The following is a 19598-nucleotide window of genomic DNA, read 5'->3' as shown; positions in this document are numbered from 1 at the left end:
GTACTTGTAGGTAAATGCTAACCTGTTCAGGTGTAGAAATCATGGTTCTACTAACCTTACAGCAGGAAAATTTGTCTTCATTCTACTACAGCATAAACAACAGGAAAAAGTTTTTAAAATATTTTTCTAGGACTGTCATTTTGTGGGAAAACATTTTTTATACATACTGGACTTCCCAGGTGGCACTAGTGGTAAAGAATCTGCCTGGAGTTCAAGAGATGCAAGAGATGCGGGTTCAATCCCTGGGTCAGGAATATCCCTTGGGGGAGGAAATGGCAACCCACTCCATTATTCCTGAGTGAAAAATTCAATGGATGAAGAGCCTGGCAGGCTACAGTCCATGGGGTTGCAAACAGCCAGACACGAGCGAGCATGCACATATAACTGGTGGAAAAAACAAAGTGTTCAGAATCGTTTAAACCACCAAGAAGTAACCCTCCTAATTCCCCAAAACAGCCACTTATAACAATTAAATATATGTGTCATGTCCTATTGGAGAAGGAAATGGCAACCCACTCCAGTATTCTCGCCTGAAGAATTCCATGACAGAGGAGCCCAGCGGGCTACAGTCCATGGAGGTGTAAGAGTCAGACAAGACTTGGCGACTAAATCAACCAATCAATCACGTCCTATACAAATGCTTATGCGTACATATATACATGCACTCATATGTGTATATGTATCTTTTAACAAAGTGGCCTCCTGTTCTGCTACTTGCTTTTTTCATTTTATATAAACAATGGTCAGTATCAAGATACAGATCGAATTTATTCTTTAACAGCTTCACGGTATACTGCCTGGACATGTCGTAAATTATAAGTCCAGAGCAACAATTGTTTTAGTTATCTTCAGTGTTGTACTACTAAGACAATACTATAAGTAATGTCCCTCTACAAATATATTTGTACTCTTCCATATCTTAGCTAAATGGCAAAAAGGGGACTGGGTCAAAGACTGATACTGCCATGCTGTCTGCCAAAAGTGTTTATACCAAACAACTTCATGGGGAAGATTTTGACAGGAAGACATTAAGGCATGATGTGAAAACTTGAGCCATAAAGGAAAGACAGATATATTTTACCATGTAAGAGTTGAAATTTTCTGTTAGACAAAAATATTATACACAAAGTCAGGGTACTGAGGGCTTTTACAAACATTTAATTTAAAAACTTTAAAATTATAATGATACTAAAGACTATGAGCGTAAGAATCAGCGTATCCAGTTTGTTGCTACATTCTTAGAGCCAGCACTGGTACACAGGAGCTTCTCATACACTAAACAAAATATAAATAATCCAATAGGAAAATAGGCAAAATAAAATTATATACAAACAAAAAATGGCAAGTGACTATAGAAAAATACGTTCAAACTTTAAACTTAAAAAGGCAAATTAAGACAATTCTCATGTGATCTATGAGACTGACAAAACTTCACAAGTGCAAACTGGTTTAACTGTGAATGGATAATTTAACAATTCTCTTAAAGTTTTAAGTGTAAGTATTCTTTCACCATTATGTCTACTACTAGGAATTTAAGTTACAGAAACAATCATGTAAGTATAAAGAAGTAATTTCATTGTACCACTGTTTATAGAAGGGAACAACTAGAAGCAACATGAGTGTCATCGATCAAAAACCAAATCAAAACTATGGAACATCTATGTAATAATATAAAAGGAAAACGTCTAATTGCTTAAAGGGAAACTTGTGGAAGGAAAAAAGAAAGGCCTGTCCTAGAAAGGATAACATACAGCAGGTATGGGCTGGAGACGGGGGGGAGATAAAGAAGAGTGCATACCAGAAAGGCAGACTGACAGCTGTTCATCATCCACTGGAGAGGTTTTCTGACTGTTCTTCCCACCTCCCACTTGATTTTCTAGTTTGAGTCCACTGCACGTCAGAGGAGCCTCCAGTGGACTTTTACAGTAAGGGTGGTCCAGCAACTTGGAACTAAGAATATTCTGCTTGAAAGAGCCATCCTCATCCATCTGGCACGAGCTCTCATTCTGAACAGTCTCTTCGGACACAGGCCCATCTACACTCCTCACAGACTGATCCGCCCCAGACACTGACAGTTTTACTTGGTCATCACTGACAGTACTTGTCCGATTTTCCTGACCCAGAGCCGTAACTTCTCTCTCAGTTTCCAAGATGAACATGTTACTAGAATGATGTTCTGGTAAGGGGATGTCGTGAATCAGCTCTGTATACTCCCACTTAGGAGAGGAACAGGGTGACTGGTCCCAGGTGTACGTGGCACTGCCATTCTGTTGGTCAGGGAATGCTCCATCCAAACTAAGCTCCTTGTCCAAGAGAGGGCTTCCTTTAGTGTGGCCCTCAGGCACATGAGAGTTCTTTCCCTTCACCACAGCATCGCTGTCCATATCTGGAAAGTGTGGTGGATGCTGACAGGAAGGGTCTTTAGGCTCCGGGGAAGGGAATGGGCTGCAACTGCCACCCTCGCCGTTCTCCCCAAGGGTCTCTTGATGGTCCCCGGTGACCTGCACCCAGCTTTGCCGGGCTTTTTTTAGCTTGCAAACTTTGCTTTTTGTTCTGAAGTGCTGGGATCTGAGAATCCTGTACCGAAATCTAATCATGGGTAATTTCTCATACATCATATGAGGAGATACTTTTATTCTTCTGTGTTGGTTAAGTTGAAATTTTTTTGGAATCAAGGGTCCCCCGTTCCTGTGGTGCTCCAGCCCTGGGTAGCAGCCATAACAAAAGCGCTTTCTCTTATGGTTGCTTAAGGTGACCACGATTCTGTCACTCTCACCTGGATTCTGGCTCTCCCCATTGAACTTCATAGGAAAATCAGAAGCTTGTGGCTCCGTCCTAGGTCTGTGACCATTGGCCTGACCTAAAACACTATTCACTGGTAAGTCAGCAGCTGCCTTCAAGAGACTTTTCTCTCCAGAATATTCATGATCAGAGTTCTTTGCTGATGACAGCAACTTCTCTGCCTGGAGTTTCAGGAAGGTCCTTGAGGAGGAAATGAAGTGCTTGGTGTCCTTTCTTTTCACTTTAGAGGCGGAAGTACAAAGATTCTGGATAGCCACATTGCCTTTTGTCTTAGCAAAAAGTGGTTCATCTTGGATCCACGTTTTCTGGATTTGAAGGCCCTTCTTTCTGCACTGGAATTGCCTCAAATGTCTGCTCCAAGTAACTGGCCTTCCCAGCTTGGCTTTCAGAATGCACAAGTGTTGGTGAAAGTAGAACTTCTTAAAGCCGCCAAACCCAGTATTCCATTTCTCAGAAAAGGCTAAGTGGATTCCTTTCCTCCATAGAATTTTCCTCTGTTTTTTCATTTTTCTGATGCATAATGAGATCTGTATGCAGCTGTAAAGAAGAGAAAGAAAATTTATACTTCTACCCTAAAAATAAGGTCATTATGATATATTCACAGCAAACTTTAGAAAATTGAAAAAAGCATATGACGCTCATTATAAAATATAATAAAATCCTACCTGATCAAGGCTTTTCCCACAATGAAAATGAGGGATAAGGGAAGACATGACTGACTGCTCCAACATAACCCCATTTAACGTATCTGCCTCTGATAGAAACAAGTTTCAATAATCATTTCCCAACATGCAGCCAGTTTCTGATAAAGCAGAAAGGGCAGGGAGTCAGGAGAGAATTTGTAAGTTTTAGCTTTGTTTCTCATTAGCTTTAAGCAAGTCACCTGAATTCTGTATTCTCATTTGTAAAATGAAGGATGGAGAAGGGAGATGCAACCAGACACCATTTAAAACTAAGTCTACATCAAAACAACTTGCTCCATACAACAAATTTTATATGGAAGGAAATGCAAAGGAAAGGCAAGGCAGGGACTTTTACTCTATAAACAGTAATCCACAGGCAGATAGTCAATAAATGCACGCAGTCAATGCTTTGTCAGCCAAAGACCCTCTGAATGCCTATGACAAGACAGGGCCCTGTCATGTGTTCTCCTCCAGTCACGGTTCTCGCAGTCAAGTGAACATAAGAAAAAAGAACCAACACAAGTACGTGTATCTGTGTATGAACTTTAGAAACACACTTATAGGAAAAGGTAGATGAAAATGATGGTCAAAATCAAACATAATTTCCCCTCAGATTTAATAAGATCTACCACCACTGAAGGTTCTTTAACCTAGAAAGAAAGGCACCAGTCACTGCAGGTCTAACAGAAGAAGTAAAAAACCAACATCCTAATTTCAGCTACTATTAATAGCAACTTACTAGGAAAAGCTGTATTACCTTTCTATGCATTAGTTTTCTCTGGAGGAAATGAAAAAAGGAGGACTGAATACATGTTTACCTCAGTTCTCTCTACAAGTCTCATTAAGATGACAGAAATGGAGTTTTAAAAAAGGCCAAAACTCTCAATGACAACAAAAAAGGAGGCAAGAGCAATAAAACTGTTGAAAGAAAAAAGCAGATGAATGACTGATAATAGAGCAGGTCAAAAGAGCTGAAATCTAAGCCAGAAGTACAGGAAGCCAAGTAGCAAGTTACAGTACCTCAGAAAGGCTCAGGAAGCAGAACAACAATACCCATGAACGTCAGGGAATGAGGAGAGCAGAAAAAGGAAGGACTGGCTGAAAGTCTGAATAAGCAGTAGTTAGACTCCAAGATCCCTTCCACTACCATGGCAGATGATCAGTTTCACTTTCTCAGAGGAATGAACCAGAACATTCAGGCACATCATATACAACTGAGAGCAAGGGTACAAACAAGAGGATAACTTAGTTGTTTGTTTTGGTTTTTTGCTCATGACTTTTTATTTAACACCAAAACACTTTGTATTGGGGGACACGACTGAGTGACTAATGCCCACACACACAGCCAATTAACAAGCTGTGATAGTTTGAGGTGAACAGCGAGGGGACTCAGCCATACATATACATGTATCCATTCTCTCCCAAAAGTCCCTCCCATCAAGGCTGGCACGTAACATTGAGCAGAGTTCCATGTGCTATACAACAGGTCTTTATTGGTTTTCCATTTTCAATATAGAAGTGTGTACACAACCTTCCCAAAGTTCCCAACTATCCCTCCACCCCCCACCAGGCAACCATAAGTTCCTTTTCTAAGTCTATGAGTAGCTTTCTGTTTTGTGAGTTCATTTGTATCACTTCTTTTTAGATTCCACATATAAGGGATGTCATACGATATTTCCTCTTCTCTGTCTGACTTACTTCACTCAGTATGACACTCTCTAGGTCCATCCATGTTGCTGCAAATGGCCTTATTTCATTCTTTTTAATAGCTGTAATATTCCATTTAATATGTACCACATCTTTGTTATCGATGAGGATAGTTTTACATAGTGAATTCCGCTGAATCTCTTTCCCCATTGAATTCCCAGAAAGGTGTATACCCTCAAAGCGGAGATCAGTTCTGGGAGCAAGCGAGGGATGAGGCAGCGATAGATCATTCAAAGAGAAAAGACCAAAGGTATACTGGTATTAGGTATGCCACAAGGACACAGGCCCAAATAATAACCCCCAAGTTTAAGAAACAATGAGACCCCAAATCCCTCCCCTACCCAAGACTAGAAGTTTCTCCTTCAGAAAGGAAGTTCTGCAGACAAGGGGATCCCAGGAACAGCAGGAAAATGGAATTACAGGAATTATATATTGATCATAAGCCCCTCAATACTTACCCACTCATCTCCCCAAACCCTGGCATGCTATCTTATCCATCCAAGCAGGAGATTGGAAGATTCTTCTTTGGAGAATTTGATTAATACGCAAGAGAATACATAAATACAAATATCCTCCCAAAAATGGCCCAACGTGGCTCACAGTGCACCCTATAGCTGACAAGTCTCACCACAAGCTCAGAATTTCCAGGCAACTTCTTAGTGGTTCAATGACAGCATAACTAAGAATCACCAGACTTCTAGGGATAAAAAGTAGACCAAAACAAACAGATAAAACTGAAAGCATATTTAGAAAAGCTAACTTAAAAAAACCAAGGAGGACTTACTTCCCTGGTGGTACAGCAGATAGGAATCTGCCTGCCAATGCAGCAGATAGGGGTTCAATCCTGGTCCGGAAAGATTCCTTATGCCCTGGAGCAACCAAGCACCTGTGCCACAACACCTGAGCCCGCGCCCTAGAGCCCACGGGCCATAACTACTGAGGCCCAAGGGTCTACCAGCCATGCTCCCCAACAAAAGCAGCCAGCACACCACAACCAAGAGTAGCTCCTGCTTACCGCAACTAGAGAAAGCCTGCGCACAGCAATGAAGAACCAGTGCAACCAAATAAGCAAATGTTATTTTTTTAAAAATGAGGAGGGGAGAGAAGGGAAGTTATTGTTTCATGGAAAGAATTTCAGTTTAGGAAAACGAAGATGGGTCTGAGGACGGATGGTGGCGATGGCTGCACAACAACGTGAACATATTTAATGCCACTGAACTGTATATCTAAAAATGATTAAAATGGTAAATTTTATGCTATGTATACTTTACCACATTATTTTTTTTTTTAAACAAGAGGAAAAAAAAAAAGCCTAGTACTATCCTCAAGGAAGAAAATATCGCAGCCACTGGGGAAAAATGAATATCCTAGATTTTTTAAAGGAATGATGAAAAACAACAGAAGGCTGAGGCTTAGCTTAAAATAGGGCTAATATTACTTATATTTAAAATTGAACAATAAAGGCTGATGGAAAAAAGACATAAGGAAACAATTCAAAAATAAGGATTTTTAAATGGCCTTTGAACATAACACGTTCAACTTCACGCATTAAAAAACTGTCAAAGGGGGCTTGGGAGACAGGCAAAATGGGTGAAGGGGGTTAAATGTACGAACTTCCTTAAATAAATATATAAACAAGTCATTCATGATGATGTATAGCATGGTGACTGCTGCTGCTGCTGCTGCTGCTGCTAAGTCGCTTCAGTCGTGTCCAACTCTGTGTGACCCCCATAGACAGCAGCCCACCAGGCTCCTCTGTCCCTGGGATTCTCCAGGCAAGAACACTGGAGTGGGTTGCCATTTCCTTCTCCAATGCATGAAAGTGAAAAGTGAAAGTGAAGTCGCTCAGTCGTGTCCGACTCTTAGCGACCTCATGGACTGCAGCCTACCAGGCTCCTCCGTCCATGGGATTTTCCAGGCAAGAGTACTAGAGTGGGGTGCCATTGCCTTCTCTGAGCATGGTGACTATAGTTAGTAATACTGTACTGTGTATTTGAAAGTTGCTAAGAGTAAATTTCCAAAACCTTCATCACAAGGAAAAAATTGGGGAGGTGGGGAGCTATGTATGGTGATGGATTTAGCTAGATTTATTGTATTCATTTTGCAAAGCATACAAATATTAAATCATTATGTTGTACATCTGAAACTAGTATGTCAATCATACTTCAAAAATTTTGGCAAAAGTTACTACAACATATACTGTTGGTGGGAGAAAAAAAAACTTTTATACTTCCCTGTGGGAATACAAATTGATAAAGTCATTTTGGAGAGGAATTTGGTAATATCTAACAAAACCATACAAGTACTTACCTTTTAATCCAACAACTCTGCTTTTAGGAATTCACCTTGAAGATACTAATGAAAACACATAGTACAAGGTCATTCACTGCAATGTTTGTAATCGAAAAATATTGGAAACAACCTAAATGCCCATACATAGGACAGTGGTTGCATAAACTATGCACACAATGAATGAAGCTATAATAGAATAAGGATAAGGTCTATGAACATGGAGTACTCTCCAGGTTAAATGATAAAAGCAAAGTTCAAATGAGTGTCAGTGATATGCCACTGCAATAGTTTAGCCAAGTGTGCAGTTAGAGAAAACAATCCACCCAAGATCACTTCCACTTCTGGCAACAACTCAAAGTTCGGGGACTCACAGAACTCACTGAAAACTGTTAAATTAATAGCTATGGCTTATTACAGTTGAAGAATGTGGATTAAAATCACCCAAGTGAAGAAGTACATACTGAAGAATCCAGGAGAAGTAACAAATGCGTAGCTTCCAGTTGTCCTCTCCCCACAGAGTAGAGACAGCATTACTCTCCCAGCATCAATGTATGACTAAGTGTGACAAGAACTGCAATCCAGTGAGGCTCATCAAAGTCTTGACGTCCAGAATTTTTATTGGGGTTCATAGGCATAACTGATTGCTCACATGACAGAGCTCAATCTTTACCTCCCCTGGAGATCCACTGATGTCAAAGTCATTAGCCTAAATCACACTGCTGGTTTTTTCCCGTGGGGCCAATCCCATTCTAAATCATATTGTTAGTACCAGTGACCCAAGCCCCCAGGCAAATCAGACATTGCATTCTGAGGATTTAGAGACTACCTCTTAAAAGCCAAGGATAAAGGCTTTCATTCTGCACAAGTTTAAATTCTTTACTATACTATATACAGCCACCTTTCATAAAAGAAAAAATAGTATACATGTATCTGCCCTTTTGTGCCCCCCAAATCAATTAACAGGAAGACAAACCAAAAACTAATGAGAATAGTTACCTACAGGGCATGGCAGATGGGAATAGGGTGAAAAGAATGAGGAAGAGGAAAATATAGAAGGGATGAGAGGGGAGTGGTGCTTCTCAAATACACCTTTTTGGAAAGTTCTGACTTTCAGGACTATGCTAATGTTTCATATAATTTAAAAATATACATATAATTAAAATGGAACACAAATAATAACAAATGAGCCTAACTGTATCACAAATAACCACCCTGAAAGAATGTAGCAGAAAAGAATTACCCAAAGTAACTTAGGAAAACATTCTGACTGTATACATCCAGATAGCTCAACTGGTAAAGAATCTGCCTGCAATGCAGGAGACCCCAGTTCGATTCGTGGGTCAGGAAGATCCGCTGGAGAAGGGATAGGCTACCCATTCCAGTATTCTTGGGCTTCCCTTGCGGCTCAGCTGGTAGAGACTCTCCCTGCAATGCGGGAGACCTGGGTTTGATCCCTAGGTTGGGAAGATACCCTGGAGAAGGAAAAGGCTACCCACTCCAGTATTCTGGCCTGGAGAATTCCATGGATTCTACAGTCCATGGGGTCGCAAAGAGTCAGACACGACTGAGTGACTTTCACTTTTTCACTTTCACACCCCAGAATCAAAAGGATTGTATACAAATACTGTTCTTTAATTAACAAATTTGCTTTTCACAGAGGAGTGAGTTAATTCTTAACTTATATTCTCAGTATTCAAAAATTGAGCAAGTAAGTAAGTATGTTGTAGATAATCAGAGCTAGGTTTCAGAATGTTGGTGAAAGAAGCTACATTTTGTGGTATCCACATGAACTCATGGTGTTTTATACACACTTACACACAGGTACAGATCTAGAGATACACATACTCCTATTTATTTCCTAGCTCTATCTGCTTAAAGAGACTAGAAGCAATTACATCCCAGTAACAAAAGAAATGGCTGATTCCAGAGCTGGGGCAGAAGTAGAAGATGAGCCTGGAATATCACTGTAGTGTCAGAAAGTAAACAAGTGCTCAAAAAAATAATGACATGTCAAAAGAACACAGGAGTCAATTTGAAGGGACCCATAAAGGCCAAAATACCTGAGCAACTGTGTATGTAATGATAGAAATGGCTGATAACTCAAGAATGAAACAAATATCCTGAGTCTATAAATAAATGAGGATAAGAGAGAATCCTTACAGAGATTTTTCAAATTAATAAATACAGAAGAAATAACAGAATAGAAAAGTTACAATTTGCAACTCCTCTCAGAAATAACTGACTCAGGCAAGAATCTAAAACTAGAGGGTGAAAATACAAAGTACCTTCCACAAGATACTTCAAATTACAAAAGGTAAAATTATGCCTTTCAATAGAAAAATTCAGCAAACATCTCCTTCATCCCCAGTAAAGAGACATATGGACAGCATATGCCTCCTGATGTGGCACAAGATCATATGTGTGGTATTCTTGTCAAAAAAAAAACACCTGAATTTAATCATAAGGAAATAATAGACAAATATACATTGAGGAACACTCTATAAGAAAACTGGCCATGGACTTCCTTGGCAGTCTAGCAGGTAAGACTGCTTCCACTGTATGGGGTGTGGGTTCTACCCCTGGTCAGGAAACTAAGATCCCACATGTCCTGTGATGCAGCCAAAAAGTAAAAAACAAACAAAAAACTGGCCAATATTCTTCAAAAGTGTCCATCAAGAAAGAAAAAAATGGACTGAGCAACTGTCCCAGATTAAAGAGCTAAGACTAAGAAGACAAAACAACTAATGTAATGTGTAATCCTGGATTGGGTCCTAATCTAGAAAAAGGAAATTGGTGGGAAAACCAAAATAAGATATATAGGTCAGTTAATTCCTGGTTTTGACCAACATAATATAAACTGAGGGAAAGCTGGGTGAAGTGTAAATATTTTTGGAAATCTGAAGTTACTTAAAAGTGTGGAAAGTTTAAATTTTTCTTAAACATTTAAAAATTTGAGGACATTCCTGGGTGGCTCAGTGGTAAAAAATCCGCTTGCCAATGCAGGAGACACGGGTTCAATCTCTGGGGGGGAAGATCCCCAGGAGGAGGAAATGGCAACCCACTCTAGTTTTCTTGCCTGGGAAATCCCATGGACAGAGGAGCCTGGTAGGCAACAGTCTCTTGTTGCAGAGCACTAGCTCATGGGCTTCAGTAGTTGTGGCTCCCCAGCTCTAGGGCACAGGTTCAACAGTTGTGTCCCAAGGGTTAGCTGCTCCCGGGCACATGGGATCTTCCTGGATCAGGGATCAAACCTGTGTCTCCTGCATTGGCAGGCAAATTCTTTACCACGAGCCACCAGGAAAGCTCAGATATTTATTCTATGAAGAACATCACATAAAAGTACACACAAAGCTCCTTAAGTCCATAAAAAATTTCAATTGAAGTAGGAAAAAGCATATAATTAAGTTCTTAAAAAGTCTTCCCCCAATTAGAGAAAGCTACCTGGACTGTGCCTTTAAATTAGACAATTCCTGGGCGGTCCAGTGGTTAGGACTCCATTCTATCACTGCTGAGCGCCTGGGTTCAAGCCCTGGTTGGGGAATTAAAATCCCACAAGCCACACAGTGTGGCCAAAAAGAAAAGAAAAAAAGGTAAATTAACACTTCTGATGGAGATTTTAACAATCACCATCAGAATGGCTGATTATAATGGCTGAAATTATAAAAATATACAAGTAACTATTAAACTTAAATTCAATAAATATTTGAGCTTCTACAAATAGAACAGCGCTGTGCTTTCAAAAAATATATAGTCTGGTGGGAGAGTCATCTGAACAAGTATAAACAAATGTGATGCATATAAGAAAGGTAAAATTCAGAGCCATGGGAATATCTGGCAAGAGGGTCAAGGAAGACCTCTCTGAAAGAATTGTTTTTAAGCTCAAAGGATGATAAAGAGTTACTAGTTAAAGTGAACAGATAAACAGAAGTCCAGGAGAGGGCATGTAGCACTTAAAAGGGGCTGGAGAGGTAGGCAAGAAATAGAAAAACTAAATTAACGATGCTGCTGTTTAACATAAAGGTAGTGTGAAGCCACTGAAAGACAAAGACAGGTCTAAGACCCAATTTGCATGCTTAAAAAGATCATTCTATCTGCAGTGTGCAGAATGCCTGGGAGAAGACCACAGGAAAGGAAACCTGTTAGGAGCCTGTTATAGGTAAATGTAGGCATGGTGAATGGATGAAAGGAAAACTGGGAGAAGTAGCAAAGTGAACTGATCTTGAGATTTTTCAGGTCAGAAACATCAAGACTGTGGGAAAGCCAGTATGCAGGGGTAAGAACTTTGGTATGAGTTACTGGGGAGATTGTGGTATAATTTATATGGAACAAATAAAGACTGGAGGAAGATTATACTGGCTATCTCTTCAGTTTTAGACATGTTAGATTTGAGGTGAATGTAAGAAATCTAAGTGGATGCATAATGGTGGATACACAAATCAGGAACTCTAAAAAGAGAACAACACAGAAATTCCACTTTAAGTCATCATCTGATAGTAACCAAAGCTACAGAAAATGCTAAACTCACCAAGGAAAATTTGTAAAACACAGAAGAGAATGCACAGTAGGGTAGTGTCCTGAGGAACTGTAGGACGTAAGAGTTGAGGAAAAGGAAGAAGCTACTTTGCAAAGGAAAGTAAGAAGGAATGATTAGGGAAATAAAGTGGAAAATCAGGTAAGTGTGGTGCCCAGAAAGCTAGGGAAAGTTTCTAGAAAGAGGGAAATGGTCAGTCAAAGGCTATTGAGAGGTCAAGCAAGATAAGGATTAAAAAGTGTCCAGCTGATTCTCATGACATTCACAAGAGGAATTTTAGTAGAATGGAGAGGACAAAAGTCAAGATGGAGTAAAGAAAACAATACATAAAACTGCTCAAGAACCATAAGCAAATATGAGGGCAGATTTTTAAAAAATGGAGACAGTCGTATGTGTTTAAATACTGATGGAGTACCTTACTTACGGATACAGATGGCAGACTAAAGATGTATTTTACTTTTATTCCCTCCTAAAACCCCATTAAGATGAGAATAAAGAATTTTTTAACTTATCTTTTAAAACTAAAATTGACACACAGTGAAATGCACAGATTTTAAGGTTTTTTGTTTTTTGTTTTAAAGCACATGGAAGAGAGGAAGTTGGAATGCAGATTGACTTAAAGACCTAAGAAAGTTAAATGTCAAGCTTGCAATGAAAAAAGCAATTCAATTTACATAACAGTGCCTCAAAACAGGTCGGGAATCAGCAGCAGCAGGTTCTATAAAAGGGATGTGAACACCATGCTAAAAACAAGGGTATGGATCAATTGTTTAAATACCCTCCTACTCTCCACAAAACCCAGCCAGCTGCCCCTCTCCCCAACCTTGCCTTCTAGACTAACAGCGCTGACCAACAGAAGTTCTGCAATGATGGAAATATGCTGTATTGGCCCTGTCCCATATGGAAGTCTCTGGAAACATGTGGTTATTGACCACCTGAAACGTGTCTACTGTAACTGAGGAACTAAATATTTAAGGTTACTTAATTTTAATTATTTAAATTTTAATTGCTACATGTGGCTAGTGGCTACCACATTGGATAAGGCAGCTCTGAAGGGAAAACAAAGGGTTCCTGGACTGGACAGCATCTGGTCCAGTTGAGAATGAGGGTATCATACTGAAAATAGTTGAGTTCAATGAGCATAAGTGAATGTTTACACACCGAATGCTAAAACCTCTACGATGTTCCCCAGGTTAGCTACAAGACTGCTGACAGCCCAGTTTATAAGCTCCAAGCCAGAGATTTGAAGATTCTTCTTTGGGAAATCTAAGGAGCCTAAGGAAAAAAAGACAAGGATAACACTGTTGAAGGCTATCCAGTAAGAGTCCAACCAGTGTACCCTAAAATCAATAAATCCCAAGCATGAACTCAGAGTACATGTAGTTAAAATTAAAAGCAACCTCCACAGAGAGTCCCTTAACATTTTTGCTCCTATATTCTTGGCCATGCTGTTGTGTGTTCACCAAATACCAACATTTCTTCTAAGATAAACCAGGAGAATTCCCTGATGGTCAAGTGGTTAGTACTCTGAGTTTTCATTGGTGAGGGCTGGGGTTTAATCCCTGGTCGGGGAACTAAGATCCCACAAGCCATAAGACAAGGCCAAAAAAATAATAAAATAAACAGCACAGCAAATATGGACAGTATATATTAAAAGAGATAAAACACAAACACACAAGGGAAACAAGTGAGCTTTCAACTCTTATTAGATACTCACTGACCCTAGGACAGCCTAAAGTCTGAACAATCCTTAAGAGGCCCAATATTTATTTGTGTTTGCAGTGGAATCACTGTATAGGTTAACTCAACCATCACTAGGAAAAAGTTATTTCTCCTGTAGTTAGGTGCTTTCCAAGTGGCTCAGTGGTAAAGAGTCCGCCTGCCAATGCAGGAGGCATGGGTGTGATCCCTGGGTTGGGAAGATCCCCTGGAGAAGGAAATGGCAACCCACCCCAGCACTGCCTGGAAATCCCATGGACAGAGGAGCCTGGTGGCTGGCTCCTGGCTACAGTCCATGGGGTCACAAAGAGTTGGACATGACTGAGCGACAAAACAAGACAATAATGAGAACAGTTGTGTAGTAAATGAACACGGGGGAGGTTACCTGCTCTTCAAAAATGAGAATGAATGGTGTTGTGGGTTTTTTTTTTTTCCTTAAGATTTTTTGATGTGGACCATTCTTTTTAAAGTCTTTCTTGAATTTGTTACAATATTGCTTCTGTATTACACTTTGGTTTTTTGGCCCGGAGACAAGTGGGATCTTAGCTCCGCAACCAGGGATCGTGTTCCCTGTATTGGAAGGTGGAGCATTATCCACCGGACCACCAGGGAAGTCCCAGAATGAATGGCTTATAGTAGGAAATAAGATTAAAAACAAAGCAAAAATAAAAAAATACTTCCCACTGGCATCACAGGACATGAATGAATCATAAAAAGATCAAGACTGAAAACTGAAGATTTGTACATTTCTGATAGGCAATTCAGCCACCACATATAAAGTGGATTAATTCACATATCCAATTCTGGTCTCAAGTCCTTACAGACAGAGAAGACTGCCTCAAGGACCAACAAGTGACTGCCGAACTCCACTTCTCAGAGGGTCTTCAAGCTGCCACTGTCCCATTCCTGCCTTTGCTTCTATGTTAAATCTGTAACACTAGTTTATATTAAAACTGTGAACCCTGGGTTCGCATTTATCCTTTCTAAATACCTCTACTTGGAAAGTGTACTCCGTTAGAATCTGAAATTCAACAATTTTTAGGCTTCAGAATTAAGGAACTTCAGACACAAAATTTTAAAATGTAAAGACTTAGCAACTCAGTTTTTCATCTTAGACACATAGCATACGTCTCTCTAAATTCTGAATGTATAAATTACCTGTTAACATGACTTTTTAAATCAGTGAATTCAGAATGCCCCATGTCATCTAGTTGTAGGAAGTTAACATGCTATAAATAGGGTCATTTTTAGAAAGAAAATAATTCAGCATCTTCCTTTAGATTTGTGACATAGGATCCATTTCTGAATCTACTATTAATATAACTTTTTCATTGCTTCAGTGATTCTTATTTTATCAAAGAATAATTTGATAATGAATATATCTCCCCAAAAGAGAATGTTCAAATCTAATAATAATAATTATGTCTAATAATCTATTATCTTAAGAATCCTGAAAATATCACTCCCCCACCCCCAGCAAAAGTCACATTTTCACTATAATGAGTAAGAAAAATACATATAAAGCATTGTTACTTCCCCATCAGTTGATCCTTTCTAGACATTTATCAAATTCTTTGAATCAGTGGTACAGTACAATTAATCAAAAAAGAAAAAGGGACTAAAATTCAAGGACCACCTTAAGGCAATCCTGAGAACCTCTAGTTAAATCGGGTGCTTATAAGGCAATTAGAGACGTTACAGGGCTTCTCTAACAGTTCTCAAATTGAATTCCATAGGAAGCTGGCTAGTGATACAAAGAGGTCATGTATACCAGGATGGAGAGGGTGGGAGGACACATGTGGATAGTACAGTGGGTTCATGACAAGCCAGAACAAAAGCAAAATTTTTCTAAATTGGAATTTTTCCACGGTTTATGAAGGCCTGGCATAAAAGTCTAAAAAACTTATTTATAAAGTGACATGACCTTTATATAACTCTCAGAGGTTAAAAGCGTCTGCCCACAGTGTGGGAGACGGGGGTTCGATCCCTGGGTTGGGAAGATCCCCCGGAGAAGGAAATGGCGACCCACTCCAGTATTCTTGCCTGGAGAATCCCATGGATGGAGCCTGGTGGGCTACAGTCCACGGGGTCGCAGAGTCGGACAAGACTGAACGACTTCACTTTCACTTTTTTCACCAAAAACAAAAACCCTAAGCAATACTTAGTAAAAAAGTTTTAGTGTAAAATCTATTATTTTCATTAAAGAGCATTAAGGAGTTTAACTGCACAGGGAACTATGAAAACAGGACTACACAGTGAAGTCGCTCAGTCGTGTCCCACTCTTTGCGACCCTGTGGACTGTAGCCCACCAGGCTCCTCCGTCCATGGGATTCTCCAGGCAAGGATACTGGAGTGGGGTGTCATTTCCTTCTCCAGGGGATCTTCCCGACCCAGGGATCAAATCTGGGTCTCCCGCATAGCAGGCATATTCTTTACCATCTGAGCCACCAGGGAAGCCCAAGAAAACCAGAGTAGGTAGCTTATCCCTTCTCTAGGGGATCTTCCCAAGCCAGGGATCAAACCCAGGTCTCCCGCATTGCAGGCAGACGCTCTACCCTCTGAGCCACCAGGGAAGCCCCAAACTACTAACAAATGACATTTTTTTCCACTTCTGTGCTCTCAGCACTAGAAAACCTGAAACAGTACTATTGATTCAAATAAGGTTATCTGTTAAGGAATAGAAGAGGAACATTAAAAAATTAAAGAGGCATAGGCAACAAACTAACTGAGCGCGGCACTTCACCTCTCTAAGCCTGCTTATAAACTGTGATCTACATCTGTATTTTCAAACTATGAATATCACCTGAAAGGCTTGTGAAGAATCACAAATACCGGGCTCCCATTTCAGATCTATTAAGGGAGTGACTGGGCATCAGGGGGTTTTAATTCCCCAACTGATATTGATGTCCTGCAGATTTTGGACCACTGGATTAGATGACCCTCAAGGTTCCTTCCGTATCCATGACTTAAAATCCCAAACTGACAATCCTGTGTTCAAAGGAAGGGAAGATTACACTTCATCATGCTCCACTGAGCATATCATGCTCCAATGAGGAAAGGCAAGTATCCTTAATTTGTGAGACAAAGCAATTGTAAGAACAGGTGCTGCTCATTCAAGTCACTAATTCCATCTCCCTTCTCTCCACCCCAAACACTTCTCTAACTTAGGCGCTACTAAACTTCAGAGCCAGGAAACTTCTTCTCTTACCAATATAGAGAAAAGTCTCTCCTCATGTTAACTTGGAACTGTAATGTCCGGCCACTCAAAGGATTCAAGTTCCTGTATTTATTCTCTGAACATTTTTAATTAACATGAAATGTTTCAGAGGCAGAGGGAGAAGTCCTTGGAAACGTGCAAAGAATTCCTTCTAGTGTGGGCCAAGGTGTGAATGAAGCCCTTCCCAGCTTTTTTCCTAGAAAGGATTCACTAACTATCCTAAGAAAGGAGCAAAACTGATTTAGGTCATACCTCATATACTAATAATGTGTAATCAATAAGCATGAGAAGTCTGGGTGACTAGGAGAAATTGATTTCTTTCTAATGCTGCCCAACCCAAAGCAAAGACTATAGTCAGGTTTTAACACACAAGATCCTAGTATCTTCTCTGACACCCTTCCCCACATGAAGCATAGTTATTCCGGGTAAAAGACATAACTAAGAACCTACCATTACGTGTCTGGCTATTCTTAAGCCAAGTTTTTAACCTGATTCCCCAAATATTTTATGATTAACATTCTGCTTTCTTCTCTAAACTAATTTATATAGATAAAAGAAAGTTCCATTTTACATGGGTTAAAATGTTGCATGTTAAATGGGTTAAAAACGTCTACACCAGATTAACGCCAATACCAAATGGCAGGCCAGAATTTCAACTCAGTTCTTCTGACTCCAAGTCCAAATCCCATACCTCTGACACCCTCGCTGCATCCCTCCTCCGCAAAAGAGTGGTCACTCTTGTATGACCAAGAGCGGCCATACAGTGGAGCGGAGGTTGATATTACCTAGCATAAACAGGATGGGAAAACAGGCTTCCGACCATCCAAATACTCAGTTGTGCCATACCCGTTTACTAGAACCGGGTCCCAGGAATGTGAAGGATGGAACCAAAGGTATGACGGAAGCAGAGTTGTCCGAACAAAACCCAGGACGGCAGGAGCTGGAGGACCTCTGCTAGCAGCAATTCCTCTCAAAGCTTCCCCCGGCTTCAGGAGGAGTGGCCGGGGGCGCTAGCCGTCTCCGCTTCTGCCTCTTACAGCTCGAACTGGTGAGAAGGAGGGGAGGACACTGGTCCCTCGGGACGAGCTCCTTCCCCGCCCCTAGAAAGGCACAGAAGCGCGGGGGAGAAATCCACTGCCTCTGGTTCGGTGGTAGGGGAAGAGCAGTGCACCAGGCCTCCAGGCCGGGGTGCTGAGCTGGCGCGCACTGACGCGGGAATGGCCAGCCAGCCAGCTCGGTCCGCCAGTCATTCGCCGGATTTGACACCCAGGTTCCCGCTTACCTACGTCCCTTGCTGCCGGCACCTGCCCCGTCGTGGGTCCAGATACTGCGGCAGCTCGGACTGCGGCCCCGCCTTCGCCAGCTTTAGAGGAAGCCTCGTCAGCCAGCAGGAATTCGGCCTGCTTACAGCAGCCACCGCCGCCGAGCTTCCTCCGGATCCGCTGCCGCGACTCCGGCGCTCACTTACACCGTCACCTCCTTCAGTCCTCTTCCGCCTCGGCCCCGCCCGAGCCGTGTGTGGAGGGCGGGGAGCGAGCGAGGGCGACGCACGCTCCCAGGCCCTCCCGGTAGGCATTTGGTCGCGCCCCGGCACCTCCTTCCTAGCGCAGGAGGGTTGTAGAAACCAGGATCTGAACGTCAGACCGGGTCTGAGGCTTCTTTACATGCTGCTCTCAAGTTTGAAAGGGCTTGGCGGACCACAGCCGCCAAGGGGCTAAGGCAGAGCACAGCTACTATACGACCTCTCTCTTCATTAGTCTCTCTTTGGCCAAAAGCGAAAGACACGTTGCTGCTCCGGATGCACTGTGAAGCCTGGCCTAGGTTTTTCATCCCTGGTTTTTCGATGGTGATCTTTCCTCTTGGCATCGCTATGTGCCTCTGTAATCCCTGCTTTGCCTCTCTTCGGCTGAGAACACTCCGCCAGGAGGGAAGAGCCTGGGCTTATTCACCACTATAGCCCGTGCTGCTGCTGCTGCTGCTAAGTCGCTTCAGTCGTGTCCGACTCTGTGAGACCCCATAGACGGCAGCCCACCAGGCTCCCCCGTCCCTGGGATTCTCCAGGCAAGAACACTGGAGTGGGTTGCCATTTCCTTCTCCAATGCATGAAAGTGAAAAGTGAAAGTGAAGTCGCTCAGTCGTGTCCGACTCTTAGCGACCCCATGGACTGCAGCCCACCAGGCCCCTCCGTCCATGGGATTTTCCAGGCAAAAGTACTGGAGTGGGGTGCCATTGCCTTCTCCGACTACAGCCCCAGCCAGCACCAAATAGTGACTGACTTACAGGTGTTTAGTAAGTCTGTGCAATAAACCTAACCGTACGTAACTCGATTGGAATGTACTACCTTTTTCATACATCGCTAGATTCGGTTTTTCATGAATGAGACTGCCTTGTAAATTTCACATATTGTTTTCGTATCACGTTTTATGCTATCCTCGAAACAGAATTTGAGGGGTGTTTTCTACATCCTGAAATAGTTTGTGCAGGACTGGAATAATTTTTCCTTGAATATTCTAAGAACTTGCTGGTAAAACTGCCTGAGACTTTGTTCTAAATTTCATCCAGGGAAAAGGGAAGAACTAGCCCCATGAAATGGATTGGAGAAGAAGGAACAAAAATAAATGTTCTTTGCACCCTTCAAGAACTGCTT

The 19598-nt window shown here is 41.5% G+C and overlaps 1 protein-coding gene across 3 annotated transcripts in view; it reads right to left on the bottom strand.

Annotated features, from left to right (window-relative positions):
* Nucleotides 1-18315, bottom strand: part of SENP5 (SUMO specific peptidase 5) — a 48259-nt gene extending 29944 nt beyond the window's left edge. For 2 of the 3 annotated variants that reach the window (XM_061412013.1, XM_061412029.1), the window contains exons 1-2: nt 18234-18315; nt 1799-3339 (exon numbers count right to left, since the gene is read on the bottom strand). In XM_061412013.1, coding sequence (XP_061267997.1) covers nt 1799-3308 — 1510 coding nt within the window. In that variant the 5' untranslated portion in view covers nt 3309-3339; nt 18234-18315. Of the gene's footprint in view, nt 1-1798; nt 3340-13176; nt 15803-18233 lie in introns of those variants that run through there. The other variant, XM_061412020.1, reaches the window with a different exon arrangement.
* Between the last annotated feature and the right edge of the window lie 1283 nt (nt 18316-19598).

The sequence above is a fragment of the Bos javanicus genome, chromosome 1 (assembly GCF_032452875.1).
Source record: "Bos javanicus breed banteng chromosome 1, ARS-OSU_banteng_1.0, whole genome shotgun sequence".
Lineage (NCBI taxonomy): Eukaryota > Metazoa > Chordata > Mammalia > Artiodactyla > Bovidae > Bos > Bos javanicus.
Note: the sequence above shows the minus strand (reverse complement) of the source record. Positions and strands in the feature narration are given on the sequence as shown.